The 17,815-nt window shown below is 41.3% G+C and overlaps 1 protein-coding gene across 1 annotated transcript in view; it reads right to left on the bottom strand.

Moving 5' to 3' along the window:
- LOC116298030 (uncharacterized) overlaps nt 1-17,815 on the bottom strand; it is a 116,754-nt gene that overhangs the window by 45,822 nt on the left and 53,117 nt on the right. Inside the window, exons 49-60 of the mRNA XM_089031668.1 lie at nt 16,769-17,082; nt 16,202-16,469; nt 15,532-15,928; nt 14,815-15,312; nt 14,198-14,423; nt 12,383-13,866; nt 4,545-11,965; nt 2,809-3,774; nt 1,795-2,506; nt 1,217-1,523; nt 571-943; nt 93-502 (exon numbers count right to left, since the gene is read on the bottom strand). Of these exons, the coding sequence (XP_088887794.1) occupies nt 93-502; nt 571-943; nt 1,217-1,523; nt 1,795-2,506; nt 2,809-3,774; nt 4,545-11,965; nt 12,383-13,866; nt 14,198-14,423; nt 14,815-15,312; nt 15,532-15,928; nt 16,202-16,469; nt 16,769-17,082 (13,376 nt within the window). The remainder of the gene's footprint in view (nt 1-92; nt 503-570; nt 944-1,216; nt 1,524-1,794; nt 2,507-2,808; nt 3,775-4,544; nt 11,966-12,382; nt 13,867-14,197; nt 14,424-14,814; nt 15,313-15,531; nt 15,929-16,201; nt 16,470-16,768; nt 17,083-17,815) is intronic.

Here is a 17,815-nt window from a genome sequence, read left to right as displayed (position 1 = left end):
AGGAATAGAAATACTCTTAAATTTACAAAACCCCAGTCATAACCCTCTTCGTTTTTGGAAGGTTAACTAATTACAGATCAATAAGTAAATACCTGTCGTTGAAGCATAAGCTCGTCAAATCCATAATCAGCAGAGTTTTCTTCTTTCTCTCCTTTTGCAACACTTTTGGGGTTTCTGTGATCCAATACAAACACCTTGGGAGGATCCGCGTTTGCATTATCGATATATAATCTTCGACTAAGTTTTTGATCCCGAGCCTCTTCGACATACACCGTGCCGGATCCACCATGTTGGTGTCCTGGGCCTACTCCTCCTAGGGCACGAAAACCTCCTCGGTACTCATCTCTTATCAACACATGAACGGCAATACGACCTCCAGATCCGCTTCCTCCGCGAAGTGCTCCAGAATTACTACCGGTACCACCGAGTGCTGAAACATCTCCGTGACCACGCAAATAGCCGGTTGTAATCCAGATGGAACCACCACTTCCAGCTCCTGTGCCTAAATGTAAATACATTTAACAAATCAAATTGCAATATTCTTGATTTCTTAATGCAGATAATTTTTACCTGAATCCGCTAGGGCATTGTCAGCATCTGCATTTAAAACTCCATCAAGAATAAACGCATAGCCAATGTTGATCCTTATGCGTCCTCCTCCACGGCTTCCGAGTACATTAGACACTGAACCACCACGAGCACCTGGCAAAGTAGGTTCATAGATAGAACCAAAAGCATCTCCACCAGGGTTTGAGGTGCTATTACCCCCTCTAGTAGCGTGTCCCGCTCCTGATCCTCCCGTTGGAGAGTCTATTCCAGACCCAGAAGTGTTAGTGTTAAGTCCCTTTCCTTTGCAGCTTAGAAGTGCATCAGGTTCGAGGTAAAAATCTGTTGCGTCAAATTCAAGATACTCTCCTGTAAAGCGGCAGTTGAATTTTATGTCCTACGACAAAAATAAAAGTCAAATAAGCAATTGCCTTTAGCATCCTGGATAAGATCACAATCTCATATAATTGAAAATAGACCCCATTTGAGCAAAATGTTTTCACATATCAGGCCCATGCTCGACAGCAAAGAATACGATAAAGTTTTGCATGCATGGGTTTTGTTCAGTGATGTTGGCTTCTTAACCTTTACAACTGAGAGAAGGAAATGCGCTATGACCAGAGAAATAAACGATTAGGTATACAGTACAATATTCCAATTTTTTAAATACCAGAAATCCAGCTGTGAAGTGTACGCCCATTGGTTCAGGATAATCGATGACAGTACCACTGCCAAACTCCAGGGTAGAAAACGTAAACGAGCCATCTTTGTCGATGAACTGGTACCTGCCATTTTCGATTCCTGCAGTATGCGCATGCCAGCTGATTAGAATCTTTCTTCCATGTGCAACGTAAAAGTGCTGTACATTTGTAATACGACCATCCCAGTCAAAAGCTACTGGGCCTTTGCCAACGATGTGAACTGAGGTTGCCATTACTGCTTGGGAGTATCGGTCTAGTTTGAAATTTGCTGCAGTCCTGTAAGTATATCATCAAAAATGTACAAACAACTTCAGATAGACAGCACAATTACTTAACTGGAAGCAAATGGAAAGCGGATTACATAAAAATCGGAAATTAATAGAATATAAAATTTAATTAAGTGAATGAGTAAGTAAGCTATAATGTTAAATGAGTTGGTGATTTGGTTGAAGAGTATAGTTGGTCATATGGTGTGTCCAAAATAACTAGAATATCTGGAACTACTTATCATTTACTTGCCACAAAAGGATTATATTGTAGTTCATACCTCGTAATCGACATTGTTGCATCCTTGTATTCAACGTTAAGTGTCTGATTCCTATGTACATGAACAAGCCCAGTTCGATCGCCTATCATTTTATGAATAATTAATGTTCGAGTTCTATTGTCTGGCACCATGTGAACAGAAGCCTTTCTTAATAAGTGCATCTGATCAAATTCATAGTCGTTTGCGCTGTTATTGAGCGTTACATAATGAGTCCAAGGCCTGTTCATATTATCAATTCTTAGTTGCGTAAATCTGTATCCGTTGCGCATGTCATATAAGTAAATGGTGCCTGGTCCCCCAGAATATTCTGACTTGTCCTTCTGCGGATCGCCTGCAGAGCCTCCAATTCCCCAGTATTCACCGAGATATTTATTTTCAGTTGCGGTATAGATTGCCATACGACCTCCTGATCCACCACCAGATGTTACACCATCACCATTTCCTCCATTAACACTGATCTTTCCGTGTCCACTAAAGCGTCCAGAGTGTATGAGAATACTGCCCCCACTACCTCCACCAGCATTTGAGTTTGATATTGCATTATTCCCGTTAGCTTCTATTGAACCATCCAAGTAAAGGAAGTCTCCAACATTCATTATGACAATCCCACCAGCTGCACCTCCAGAAGCCGTTCCAGGGCATCCTTTTGCTCCGTAGCTGTTTGGTTTAAAAAGGTCACCATATGGAATATTACCACTGGATCCCGAGCTCCCTGAAACAATACATCATATCGTTTTCCTCAGTCCATGTTGGAAGTATAAAAGTTGTAAGTATATTTTCAGGGGCAAAAAATATGGTGAAAGTAATAAAAAGCCCTTTACGCACTAAAGATTCAATGATTGTATTGAAAAATGGGAGTTTGACATTCCAGGAGCAAGAAATTCGTTAGAACTCACATAACAATCTCTGATGCACAAGACACAAACAAACAAACAAAAAACCCTTTACTTACAAATAACGACAAGTTTAGCCAAGGATATAATGTGCTCATTAACGTAAATATCGGAAAATTACCTTTACCGCCATAACTTCCGTAGCTTCCGCCTGATCCTTGACATGACGCTGAAGCAATTGATCCGTTATTTGGATTTGGTCTGTCGCCTCCCGATGCGGTCACTGTACTACCTGCCTCCAGTTGTATGATTGTTGCACTAACATCATGTTCATCGGCTTTTATCTTGGCGCCATATTTCATGTGCAGCTTTCCAACTGAGCATCGGGCTCCATTTGGATGATCAAATAGCAATTCCGTACCATCCTGGAGTTCAAGGACTGCTAGGACAAATTTTCCCACTTCAGATACAACAAGTGATTCGTTCTGTTTTTCAACTGTTTGGATGTTTTGGGAAAACCTTGCTTTTAGTTTTTTAGTTAAGAAGAAATAGTTTACGTTTGTCAAGCGCCCGTTCACAGAAATCGATACATCATCTGGAATCTGTGATAATCCTTTAGCACCATCTCCAATAACGTACACCGATGCTCCAAGGACCATCTCGCTGTCTTTGTCAATTAGTAAGTTAACCGCAGGCTTTGAAACGCTATGAACGGTAGCCGATGCTTCGAGTTGTATCTCATGGTTTGCTTGGGCGTGAATAAGCCCTGTTCGATCACCTACTAATTTGTTGATAATTAGGTTTTTCCTCTGCCTTCCAGGGGACATTACTATAGAGGCTCTCTTCCACAGCTGTACTTCGGAAAAGGTATAGGTGCTCAATCCTGTTTCATGAATAGTAACAACATCCTGCACAGATCTCATGGCGTTGTCGATAACAAGTTGGGTATATTCTAGCTTCGAACGAATCTCGCTAATGAATAGTGTACCTGGTCCACCATGGGTACCTCTTGCTGATACCCCTCCCTGCGCCAAGTAACGACCTCGGTAAATCATTAATGTCGCATAGACAGCTATTCTTCCTGCTGCACCACCGCCCGCATTACTTCCACCACCATCGCCTCCATTGACGCTGAGAACGCCATATCCTTGTAAAGTAAGATATAAACAGCGTGATCAATAACAAAATAACAAAACCACACCAACAACAAATTATATGTCGCAGCGGAATAAAGCAATGAAAGGGTAAAAAGAACCAAAAAGAATAAAATGAGTAAAGCAATTGAGATACACATTTCTGTAGAGCTCTTTAAAGTAGGGGCCGAAAAAATAACAGTTGGCCGCGAATTGAAACTTTGAGGGCACATCAGTTATATTTTGAGGGTCATTCTTCATACAAGGACATTATCAGCCGATATTTTAGTAATCCAAAAGGGGTTCATTTATTTTATAACCCAGCAACGTGAGTGGAAAGGATTCGACTAGTTGAAAGCTTCTTCTCCAAAATATACAAATTATTTATCTTACATGTTCTCCAAGCTGAACATAAATAGTACAAATATGAAATTTTTTGTGCTACCTGGCGTAGTTTTCTCATTTCACTCTCAATCGTTTGTAAAAACCGAGTTTCTTTGTTTTCCATGTTTTTCTCTTATTTTTTTAGGAATTTTTTTTGGTGGACTAATATATATCACTGCGGACGAGGAATATCGTTTGATATCCGTCCTGCACTTGATCCATCGAACCAATGACAGCAAGCAAAAAATTATCGTTGGGTTTAATGCTTGGTATTTTGTATTTGTACAAATAAACAGCAAAACTATATGTTTTTAAAAGTGTCTATGCCTGCGCGACATTGTAAGCATTAGAAGTATAAAAATTGAATTTCAAAATATGTATTTTTTCTCGTATAATTTACCTGAAAATATGTCTGTTTTTATAAGAATGCTTCCGCCGCTTCCACCACCTGCTCCAGTTGAAGGCTTAGCATTTTCACCGGCGACAGTAACAGTTCCGTCATTTATCAGCCCGTTTCCAACTTCGATTTTAATATAACCACCACCGCTCCCTCCTATGACACTCTTTACTCCATTGCCGCCTCGACGGCCAGGATCTGTGGGCTTGAATATTGAGCCATGGTACAACTCGCCTTCATTTCGTATTCCTTTGCCGCCAGAACTTGCATGACTGCCACCTTCTCCTTGCGGTAACATAGATATTTCTGAGGAAGGTACAGCTTTGCGCGCCGCGTTATCTCCAGCGCAGCTTAGAAGGCTACCGGTTTCAACGTCTATTTTTCCAGAGGTGATATTGAGGAAATGAGCTGAAAAAGATGCTCCGTATTTTAAATTTAGAAAGCCCACAACAAGTTTCATTGGCGGTTCATCTCTCATGACTAAAGAGCTTCCACTATATAATATAACTTTCGAAAAGTAAAATGTACCCATAGCCTCATTTTCTTTGGACGTACGAGCACCTTTATGGAAAATTGCCAATTTGTTTTGAGTCAAATATAAATCTTGTACCCGAGATAAAGTCCCATTTACTTCCAACGGAATTGATCCTGTTCCTACGATGTATGATTTTGCGGCCATCACAAGTTGTCCACCAGACTCCACTTTTAAATTGATTGGTGTTTTCGTGACAAAATTCTGTGTATCTAGAACTTCCAAGTATGCTTTTTGATTTCCCCCCACATGCAATAAGCCTGATTTGTCACCATAAAGCTTTCTAACATCAAACGAAAGATCACTATCTGATTCTTGGATTCTTAAAGAAGCAGTATTGTACATGTATAGTTCGTTGAAAATGTAGGACTGAGTTGATTCATTGAGAGTAACATAATGTTCCCACCCTTGTCCTTGGTTGTCAATTCGAAGTTGTGCAAAGGGGGATTTGTGTCGTATTTCTTTTATAAACACCGTCCCTGGTCCACCAGAATTTTTGCTAGTGCTGCACTCACTCCCTAGGGCCTGTAAGGTACCACGGTATTGAAACTTTGTCATAACGTGCACAGCAACCCTTCCGCCAGAACCGCAACCCCCAGATCCGGCACCGCGTCCTCCATTTGTAGAAATCAATCCCGTACCCCGAAAATCTTGTTTTATTGTCAGAAAAATACTCCCACCACTTCCACCACCAGATAAGCCTGACGCATCGCCACCATTGGCGGTTATGTAACCATCATTAAGAAGGAAATCTGCGGTTATACGTACGACGCCACCACCTTTCCCTTCTGAGCCAGGGCTGGTTCCAACTCCTCCAGGACTTCCAGACTCATTAGGTTCATAGATTGTGCCATATGCCTGACCCCCTTTTACATTACCACCATCTCCTCCAGCACTTCCGTGCCCTCCTCCCGATCCACCTGATCCAGAATTGATTCCGACACCTACTTTTATTTTGTCTTGTATCGCAGAGTTGGTAGTTAAAGTAGCACCACGACCAATAAGAAAAGTTTGCGCTTGAATGTCAACATACTTTCCACGTAATGTCACTCCGTTTTTCAGGTCTAATTTTGTTACCAAAATCTTGAGATTCTCTGGGGCTCCAAAGTCTGAACCACTTTTCAGGGTGATAGACGCAAACTGTTGCGTTCCTGGACGACTTTGAAATAAAAATTTATCTCCATGCATGAGAGTCGTTTGAGAAGTCAAGCCAAACTGTACTCGACCTCCTGATTCCACAACCATGTGACGTAAGTTTGAAATTTTACCATCTACTTTCAAGGTCGCTCCATCGACGCTCAGGCTCGAAGCGACAACCATGTTTGCTCCTTCTTCGATGTGAACATTTGTAGTGAGCATCAAGTGGCTCTCTTTTGCTTCAAAAACTTCCGCATATAAAGTTTGATTTTTCTTGACCGCCATTTCTCCGACGCTATCAGCGTTGAATTTATTCATGTTTATTACAAGATGTTCCTTCAATGAGCTAACTATTTCAAATCGCACGCTGCCAGTCATCTTCAATTCATCAAAATAAAACACAGTTGTCAATGGTTCCGATAATACCGTTGTTGGCCTACTTCCTTTGATGTTTAAATTTTGAATGAACAACCTTTTTCGCGGTATTTTTTTGTTGTTGTCTTGGATGTAAACAGTTCCTGCAGCGCCCAAAGATCCGGATGTACTTGTTCCTCCAATAGTAGTGAAGCTGCCTTCAAAGCTAATTGTTTTTTCTGTATAAACGGCAATGCGTCCACCACTTCCTCCACCTCCCTTTCCATTCGCCTTTCCGCCTTCACTAGTTATGAAGCCGTTTCCAGCGATGTCCTCTGCAAATATCAAAATGCTTCCTCCACTGCCACCACCGCAATTAGCACCAGTACAATCACTTCCATCTGTTCTGATTTCTCCGTCCACTCGAAGAGTGAGCACCACTTTAAGGTGAAGATGTCCTCCGCCAAATCCTCCCATACCAGATGTTCCGTTACCGCCACCACTTCCTGTCATATTAGGGTTCTTTGTTACCCCATACCAGTGTCCATACTCTCCCGTAGCTAGGCCACCGTTACCTCCATGACCAGCACCTACTCCCAAAGAATTGATGGTCTTTCCAGAACCTGGTCCTGATTCACTTATGTGACCTTGTCCTTTCAAGTCTATTTTTGCCCCTGAATTAACAAGAATGGTGGAGGCCCTAATATCCATCCAGCTTCCTTGCAAGACCGCTCCGTAATTTAACTCTAACGAACCCACTGTTACTGGTATTTTTTTAAGTCTTGCATTTTCAAATGAAAGCTTTGCAAGACGTTTTATTCTCAAGGCAGAAAACTGATATGATCCTCTTTCGGTGATATAAGTGTATTTCCCATCAACAAATCTAGCTGTTCTAGCAGACGAGGAAAACTGTGTTTTTCTGTTAACGCCAATGATCATTTCCAAAACGCCTGTCAAGGTTCCTGCAAATATGTTATTCTTACCACCAAATGAAACGATATCAGGAACTCTTATCTCGCCGTCACGATCCACATGTATACTGCAGTCAGGTTCGAGAGATTTTGAATCGGGCTCAATCACCAAAACTACGTTGTCCTGAACATGTAACATGCTATTCTCGTCGCTTATCAATTTGTATAAAATAGCATTCTTTTCAAAATGGAGAACTACATTACCATAAATCGACAGCTCATTAAAACTATACGATTCCACGTTGGTCTCGTTTAAGTAAGCGTCAACTTCCTTTGATCTTCCATCTCCACGATTATCAATTACAAGTCGTTTAGATCTCAGTCCTGGGCGATTTTCCTCTATGTATACAGTACCAGGGGAACCACTCAGAGAGCTTGAAATGCCACCTTTTGATAATAGTTGACCACTGTACTTATACTGACCACTGATTAAAAGAGAAACACGTCCTCCCCCACCTGCACCGTGTCCTTGAGAGGATCCGCCGGAAGCTTCGATAACTCCTCTTCCGGTAATTAACTCAGCTACTGTTATGTTAACTGTTCCTCCACTTCCTCCACCCAGGGAACTGTGACCGTTAGCACCATTAGATGAAATAAGACCTTCATTTAGGAGATTGTCGACGTCAATTTGGATTATGCCTCCGCCATACCCTGCACTTGAGTTGATGGATGGGGTACCTGCCCCGCCGCTGCCAAATTCGGTGGCTCGGTATAAAGAACCATACAAAATACACTGGTGGCTGGCTAAACTCCCGCCACATCCGCCATAGCTACCTCCGCTAGTGGCTGATCCACGGCCAGGACCTGTTCCAGCTGGATATCCTAGTCTATCTGCTCGAATTGTTCCATTAAAGGCGACATTTAACACTGGGGTCTTGATAAGCAAGTACGGCCCTTCCATTATCCCTCCATATGCAATATCAAGTGATAAAGATCGAATTTCGACTGGTGTCTTTGTACTGACGTCTGATTCAAACCTCAGTATTCCACCACTTGACACTTGTAATGATCTGAATAAAAATTTACCAGGAAAAGCAGAAGTCAAGCCAATAACACCAGTATTTGCTATTACAACTATGGCGTTTTGTCCAATACTAATTTCCTGACCTCCGATCAGTCGACCAGCAAGATACAAGGATGGTGTCGACTGGGTACGTGTTATCAATAGCTTTGGAGCAAGATTTAGTGTGCCACCATTCTCTACAATCAGTGCCCAAGGGAACATGAATGGTCCACTACTGACAGCTTTGGACGCACTGAGTGAAAGTGTTTGATTGTCACGAACATACAAACTACCGCTATTATCTCCGTCCATTTGAAGAATATCGATTTTCATTTTTGCCATGTTCACTGACGCAATTTCTAGACGGGCACTGTTGACTAGCCTGAGCAGACGTATTGCGTAAGACACCTGCTGCTCGTGCATTATCTTTGTCTTGGCATCAGTAACATGTTTGTTGTTATCCACTATAGTGCTGTTAAGTTTTAGTCCAGTCACGATTTCTCGAACGAATATAGTACCAGCAGCTCCATGGTCCTGACCTACCCCTCCAAAGGTTGAAATTGTTCCTTTAAATGAATTCTCACTCACATATACAGCAATCCTTCCGCCAGATCCTCCACCTGAGGGTCCTCCATGCCCGCCATCAGCTGTAATATTACCATGGCCTTCTAGACTGTTAGCTCTTATTTGCACACTTCCACCACTTCCGCCACCCAAGGAATGCGCCTCGCCATTGCAAACGATATGACCATTGACTGACAAGGTTCGCTTCACCGTGAGATAAATAATACCTCCGCCCCGAGAGTTTAGTCCGCTTCCATAATGTTGAGGATTAAATACCGACCCGTAAGCTGATCCTCTATGTTTACCTCCTCCTTGTCCACCATGGCCGGCACCGCTTGCTGAAGTTAATGGAGATCCTAAACCACGAAGCAGTCCACCAGCCGTTGCGGAAATTTTAGCGTCACTTTCGATAGTAACACTGTCTGCTGTGATATTAAAGAACTTCGTTTCGCCGCTTGAAGATATCAAAGAACCTCTCCCCATCAATAGCGAAGTGGCAACTAGAGTGACATTTGTAGCCTTGAAATCGATAATCGAATCTGATTCGAGTACTAACCTATCGAACCTTCCTTCTGCTTTACTTATTGACGAGGAGGCACCAATATCAATTCTTGAATTATGTCTAAGTTTTAAAGTCGAAGCTTGAATCTCTCCCAAATGTTTCAATTCAATCCGCTTCGAATTACCCACTTCCGGTTGCGTTGCAATAAGCTTTCCAGAAACCACGACTGTAGGATTGCTTGGCCCATTAAAAACAACTTTCCCAGTGAAAGTCAAAGTTCCTCCACCTTGAACTTCAAAATCGCATTTTGCTTCTTTTCCGTCATGGTCAATATCTAGTATTTCAAGTTTGCCACCGTTATCAACAATAACTTTCCCTTCTTTTTCTGCCAAGAGCGCTTTCGCAACAACTGACTGTCCACTCGTAGAGAAAACGCCTGATCTAATGTGTAATTTGCTAAATGAGTACTGTTTTACAGACAGTGGTAGCACGCATGCGGAAGAATATTTTCCATCAAGGAAGAAAGTATCATGCACAGGAGACTTCGAAAAGTCTTTAAATATCATAGTTCCTGCGCCTCCAATATTAGCGCCGTGGCCTCCGGTTAAATCATAGTTCAGTTGAATATTTTCTATCGAATGGTAAGCATGGATAGCTATTCTTCCCCCGCCGCCTCCTCCGGCAGATGAGCTGTTTCCTCCACGAGCCCTAATGGTACCTGAGCCAGTAATAGAGGTGGCGTTAATAAAAATGCTACCTCCACTTCCTCCTCCAGCTCCATTGGACCCCTTACTTCCACTTGCATCGACTGTACCGTCTAAGTCTAGCTCGCTTACCATCACCACCAGAGCACCGCCACCTCTTCCGCGATGTTGGGCTGTTCCTCCACCGTAAGACCCAAAATGAAGTGGATTATCTAAGTTGCCGTATAAGAATCCTTTGTTTGTGTTGCCACCACCCAGACCTCCATAACTACCACCTTGACCATTCTGCACTGGTAGGGCATTATCGAAATTTGATGATAAAGCTTGTAAATTTCCCCCAGCTTTCACAGTTATCTTTGTAGCCGTTAGAAAACTTAAAGTATTCTTACTAGTTGATGCCTCAAAATTCATTGTAGCATCAGTTTGTATTTCCAGTGTGTTGTAAGTATAGTTTCCTGGCTTGAATGTGCACGCCTGTCCTGCGAGTAGCGTGAAGTTGTTATAATCACATGCAATGCTGTAAGTAACGTTATAGCGCGTCTCATGCACCAGATAATACACGACACTAGTTTGCAATGAAGACACATCCTCCTTCCAGATAATATCATAAACTATCTTCGACACATTGTGTGTTACTATGTATGAGACGTTTGACTTTTGCCACACATGTTTTCCAGTACCACAAGGATTGTAAAGAGTCGGTGAAGCCGTGGCGACGATTTCATATCCATGAGGACAGTCAACTCTTCCTAAAGGTGGTCCTTTATTTTCTATGACCTTATTTTGAGTACTTATTGCAATATCCGACGATTCAAATAAACCCCCATAATCTTGTTGGAATGCAATTGCATTTACGCGAACATTCCCAGCTGTTTTTGTCCAAACCTTTCCATCTTTCTTGATCCTAAGACGTTCAAATGTGCTAGAAGAGACTCCTCCTTGAGGTGCCTGGCGATATCCAGTATGGCCTGGAAAGTTCAAAACAAGCTCTCCATTCCTATCAAGAGTCAAATCTTTCACGCCGACTAAGCTACCGGAAATTCCCAAACTGGTGCCGCGGATAACTAGTGTAGGGGGAACAGAAAGTGTACCCCCTTCGTTGATCTGAACACTAAAAGGCAGTTCAAGCTTCGATAGCACCAAACCAGTAACTCCAATATATGAATCATGGTAGCGCTGTGTTATCAGTAAGCCCGTCTTATCTCCGCTAACAGCCCTTCCTATGAGTGTCATTGGACTTCCATCTTTACAGGACTTCATATGCATTGCGGCAGATCCTATTATTCTAATCTCATCAAATGTGTGATCAATTGTCTTGGTGTCACAGAGAAGCACACTCGATGTATTTGTTGCATATAACCCACCATTATCAAGTACAAGCTTAGCTTTTTCCGACTTTTCCGAATAACTATGTTCGTAAAAGAATCCAGAAGCGCCATTTTGTTTTCCGTTGCCACCATGTAAATTGACGGTGTAAAGCCGTAGTGATGATTTCATGTAAATTGAGAGTATTCCTCCACTTCCGCCTCCACCTGAAGTGCCGCCACCATTCCCACCTCGAACATCAAATGAACCTGTTCCTCGTAAAGTTGTAACATTGATGAAGAGAGAACCTCCGCCACCGCCTCCACTAATATCATCCCCCGCTGCAGTGCCCCTGAAAAGAGATGTGAGAAAAAAGATGGTTAATGCCAATTTACTGCTTTGTTTTGATTTGCTTGTATTTATAAGATGAAAAAGAAATCGAGATAAGAGTTTAAAACATTTGTAAAAGCATTTGTATTCCTTTATTTTACTTTATTTTCGTTCCTTTCCTTACTTTGTACTTTTCTTCTTCTTTTCCTTTCCTTTCCCATCTCTCTTTCCCTTTCTATTTTTCTTAATTAACCGTATAAACACACGTCTAAATTATTATGAATTACACGAGGCAGGCGCCCCCTCTCTTACTCCCTTTACCCCTTTGCAAACACAAATAGCATTGGAAATCATAGTAATGCAATAAGCTGCTCTATACCAATATATCTTATCTATACTAAACACGATTATTCTCTCAAAAATTAAGCCAAAGCCCTACCTAGAAGATATCATCTCGTCGACAGTAAGGACTCCGCTAACCGTTAGATTAAGTCTGCCACCTCCATAACCTCCTCTGCACGGTTGACTAACCCTTCCAGCGCGTCCTGCCTCACCGAGAAATCGCGGAAAGTAAACAGAATCAAATGGTTCAGGACGATATCTTGCTGTACTTCCCATACCTCCATAACCTGCGTGACTTCCTCCAGACCCGGAATAATAAACATCAGAGGGAACGCATCTTTCCCCTTGGCCGTCAAACGTGATACTAGCACTCTCATGAACTACGATGTTTTCTGAAACTATGCTTACATTTCTTCCAACAACTGATCCCCCAGCATAAATTTCGATAGATTTAGTCTGCAATTTATATTCGTCTGATGAATCAGTCATACGCAAGATTCCTTGGTTTAGTATCTTGATCGTTTCAATGTCAAACTTCAGATTAACAGGCGTTCCTCTTGTCAACGCGGAAGCATTTGGTCCAAAGTTAATTAGACACTCGGAAATTGTTATGTCATTAACCTTAATAAGGTATCCGCCTAACGAAATGGAATTCTTGTGAAGCATTATTCTAGAAGGCAGTTGAACAAGACCACCTGGATAGACCTGCAGGTTTACTGGAATATAGTATTCTGTTTCCTTGATTACAAGTAGCTGCTGAGGTCCTGAGTGAAGAAAACCAAAGCTTTCTCCTTCAAAACTACCAACAAGCCTACTCACGTCATGCAAACGTAAACGAGAGTCTGTTTCGAAAGCAAGATGGGCCCCACCACCAAGTCTAAGCTCATTAATGGTAAATCCCTCGTACACTTCTTCATCAAGGTTTATATCAGCAATTGACAATATTTTCGGGTTTTGACTTAAAGAGGATCTTGTGAGCCAAGTGCGAGCGCTATCATTTGATAAGGAATAATAACTTGCGATATAAGATGTGGCAGGTCTCCTTCCAAGGTTGTTCACTTCGAGAACTGTTCTTCCAGTTGTTAGATCTAGTTTGTAAATAGTTCCAGAAGCTCCTGCTTCAACGGGTGAGTTACCTCCATAAGCAGTGATAGAACCGGTGTATAGGTTTTGCGTTGAGTGGATGGCAATCCTTCCGCCGCTTCCTCCACCACCACCAGCGCTTCCTCCGTCACCTCCGTTAGCTTGTATAATACCTGCACCACGGATGACTCCAGTTTCAATAAGAATACTTCCACCACTGCCACCACCATAAAAAGATCCTAACGCACTGCTCTTCCCGTCTACTTTAATGGTACCATCAACAGTTAAGGTTGTAACATTCACGTATAGTACACCCCCTCCAGTGGAAGATCCTCCACCTCCTGAGCTACCGAACATGCGGGGGTGTGTAAAGCTATCGTAATAACTGCCAGTCAAGGGTTGATTCATCCCCCTGCCGCCTCGTCCACCATGGCCTGCCCCTGATGATCCAGACGCGTGAGATACCCCTGCCCCTGGATTGCTTGGATCGACCGAACTCTGTTAGAAGATAGAAAAAATATATAATAATATATCCTTTACTTCATTTTTTCTAAACCAAATATTCTTTAGTCAAACTGCATGACTTGCAAGTTTAAAACGTTATTATGAACATAAAGATTAATCCATTAATGGCATGATTTAAAGCAACACGTTATCGTATCATACTTTTGAGTACTCTTTAGACCAAGAAAGTTTCAAAACAATACTTAAGAACATGGTGAAACGTTCACCAGAAACCAGTCTCAAACGATGTTGCACACAGAGTGCACACAGATTTTCACCGTGCAATTGTGCTTTTAATTAAATCACCTCTCAACAACATTATTACCTTAAAACTGAGGTCAATGATTCCTGATTGTTCAATGGTTATTGTTTCAGCATCTAATGTAAGTCGATCCGCGGTAAGAACACCACCACTTCTCACCCATAAAGAAGTACAACTTATGAAAAGCCCTTGAACATCACTTTCAATGTCTACTCTACCGCCTCCTTGGATTTCGATCGCTCCGAAATTGATCTTTCGAGAAATACTACCATCAGGTGCCATTAGTTTCCTACAAAATAAGAATGTAGGTATCAAATATCAAAGAACACCATTCATGCAATGTGCCTGCCAATATGTAGGAAAAGCATAGAACTTGTTTACAACAAGCAATCGGATGCCAATAGACTCTATTTTTTGACATTATGCTTTTTTTTAACTTTGAGCAATTGCAAAAGACTTGGGAATAAGATTACTTGATTCAGTTGTCAATTTTCATTATGAGGCGAAAAAATAACACCAAAGAGAATGAAACGCACATTGATATAGAAAAAAAAGCGATACTCATAAAGTAAAAGGGTCCAGGTGTCTGTGCGAAAGAATTTATTACTTTTCTCCTAAATAAGGAATAGAAAAATATAAAGTAATGAATGATGATAATTCTTACAATGAAATAATAATACCTGAGAACAAGCTTTCCTTTGTTACCCACAGTTACATTATGAGCACCACTTATGCTCCCAGCCACGATCACCTTAATACCATCAATAAACATACTCTCGGGGAGTTGGACATCTCCTTTACTATAAACATTGACCCCCATTGGTAGTTTTTGATCACCAGAGTTTACGACGTTTGATGTCATTCTTAGTGTTTGATTTGCCTGGATGTGAAGGATACCAGAAAGATCTCCCGTGAATCCTTTGATGGCCCATTCCAAAGCGGCTCCAGGAGGATTTGTAAGTACTGCTAGTTGTGATTTACCACGTAGGTCTACTTGGTCGTATTCAACGATAGTTGTACCACTCTTAGGGGTAATCCATGTTCTTCCTCCGTCATGAAGAACGTTTGTAATATCATCAATCAGGGGAGCGCCAATGTTGTTATTGTTTACGATCAGTTTGCGTTTGTTCATGCCGGCGTCACTGAGAAAAACAGTGCCTGCTCCACCAGCTTCATACCTTTATTACTGAGAAAGACAAATAACACATAAGAACAATGAAAAAAGAACTAGAGAGAAACAATACGAATAGTGCTAGAAGGCAACAGAAAGAGGCTAAAACTATACCATTACTCCTTTAGTATCACAAGATGAAGAGGAGAGTCTGCGGATATATATATTTTTTCTTACAGCCGGAAATTGTTGGTTTTTTAGTGCTTACTTAAACCTTTTTACCAACCTGCTCGATCCTCCGAAAGCTTTAAACACGCCACTAAATGAGGAGTTTCTAAACGTAACCGATATTCGTCCTCCACCACCTCCACCACCAAATGCGTTACCATTCCCTCCGAGTACGGTGGATTCACCATTTCCTGCCAAATATTTAGTGGTAAGCCAGACACTTCCACCACTTCCACCACCAGTCATATTTTTACTACTTTGCTCTCCGTCTGCTGATATGGCACCGTCCAGAGATAACGATGAAAAGGCATTGATCTTTATGATTCCTCCACCTTTTGCTGATAAGCTTCCACTGCCGAACTCATGTGGTTCTTCTACAGATCCATATGCAGGTCCGGGTGAAGAAGATATTGTTCCAGTCCCTCCTCTGCCACCATGGCCAGCACCTGCAGTATCTTTTGAAGAAAAAAGAATTGTCCATTTTCAAAGAGAAAATTTAAAATGAAACTTTTCTGATAAGATCATACCAACCGAATCCGAATGAAGTTGATCGCCAATTCTTTTATTTTCATATGAAAAGGTTGCACCTCTAGGCCAGGATGGCATACTATTAACGCACAATCCCCCACAGAAAAAAAGGCAAGGAATGTGCTGCATTAATTCTTCGTTGAAGCAGAAATAGAAAGCACAAAAAGAAAGAGGAAAAAAAAGCCTCACTGGTGCCTTACCCGAGCTAGAACCTGGCCCGCTTCTTAATCCATGTCCTAATTCATCAGCAGATAACAGTCCAGACGACTCGATGTTTACATTGTCTGCAGTTATGTCGATCCATTTTCCCTTTACCAGACCTCCAGCGAGAACTGCCAAGGTTTTATTAACAATTAGTCGAAGTGAGTACGATGCCTGGCTACTTGACAATGCAATCAGTTTGGCGTTGTTCATGATTGTTAAAGAATTCATCTGTAGAGTTCTTGCTGGATATCCATATGAACTTCCCTATAAATAGAAATCATTCGGGGAAAGAAAAAAAAGAAAAAAAGAAAGAATTGAAAAAAAGAAAAGAAAAAATTGTGGGAGTGAAGAATGAAGAAAGGAAGATAAAAAGAAATAATAAAGGTAATGGCTTAAGATTACACTTAATACTGAAATACTGTTTTTATTCGCCCTCTTTTTAGTCAGTTTAAAACAAACAAACAGACAAACATACGATAGAACACAAAGAAAAATAACACATAAGAACACAAAAATACACAACACAAAAAAAGGAAACATAATTTTTAAAAACATTTTCTTACATGTTCAGCGATTTCCAATTGCGTTCCTTTCCCTATTGACAGTTCATTAAGGTCTTTAATCGCGCCTTGCATAGTTATCTTTGGGTAATAGAGATTCCTAAGCAGCATTACAGGAGGAACCTGAAAGTAGCCTTGTTCATAAACCCTGAAGCTTGAAGGAAACTCAGTCGGAGCGGATTGAATGATCAGTCTTTGAGATTTTCCGATGTGAAGCATCCCGCCGCTGTCGCCATCAAGACGGCCCACGTTTAAAGTGATCACACATTCGCACAATACGCAAGTACAGTTGCCTAAATGTTTTAAAGCCAAGTGACCTGAAATGAAATAATTTGGATGAATGAAAACAGCTTAAATTGGCCTCATTCATTACTTCAGGTAACCTAACCCCTCTGTAAAATGTAATAAGCATATCTTAATGTGGTATAAATAAACTGATCTTAACCTCCTTTCAAGTTGGGTCTAATTTAGGCGTATTCGGCCCTAGTGAAGGAAGTAAGTTATCGTATCGTATCGCATCATATTTTAATTGCGTAACTTTGAAGTATATGACTTATTAAAGGGCCACTTGGACGAAAATCGCTCCAAAATTAAAACTCTTTCATTCGAGCTGGAACTTTGCTGAAATAATCTTGAATACATTAAGAACCACCCACTGGAATATCTTTCTGATATTCGAAAGGAAAGGGCCAAAATTTTACGATTTATTTTCGTCCGCCATTAATTTCTTTGAATCACAGAATTCGACTCAAGAAGACTGGCACGAGTACTTATGACGTCATTTACTCAACCCAAACCAAAACATTGGTGGGTAATGTATGTGCCATGTTCGTAAAACTCGGTTTATTTGGTTTATTCAGAAAATATATAATGTTTCATTCGGTTTCCTAACTACTATATGACCAAACAATGTCTAGGCGCTGAAATTTTTCAGTTTCAATAATACTGACGATCATAATTCGAAAATTTCAATACATCTCGGCACGCCAAGAATCACAACAAAGTAGGACGCATGGACGAGATTCTAGCGGTTCCATCGCGCGAAGTGAC

The sequence above is a fragment of the Actinia tenebrosa genome, unplaced genomic scaffold, assembly GCF_029948245.1.
Source record: "Actinia tenebrosa isolate PJP-AT-01 unplaced genomic scaffold, QUT_ActTen_1.0 PGA_scaffold17__23_contigs__length_9995812, whole genome shotgun sequence".
Taxonomy (NCBI): domain Eukaryota; kingdom Metazoa; phylum Cnidaria; class Anthozoa; order Actiniaria; family Actiniidae; genus Actinia; species Actinia tenebrosa.
This window is presented reverse-complemented; position numbering and strand designations above follow the sequence as displayed.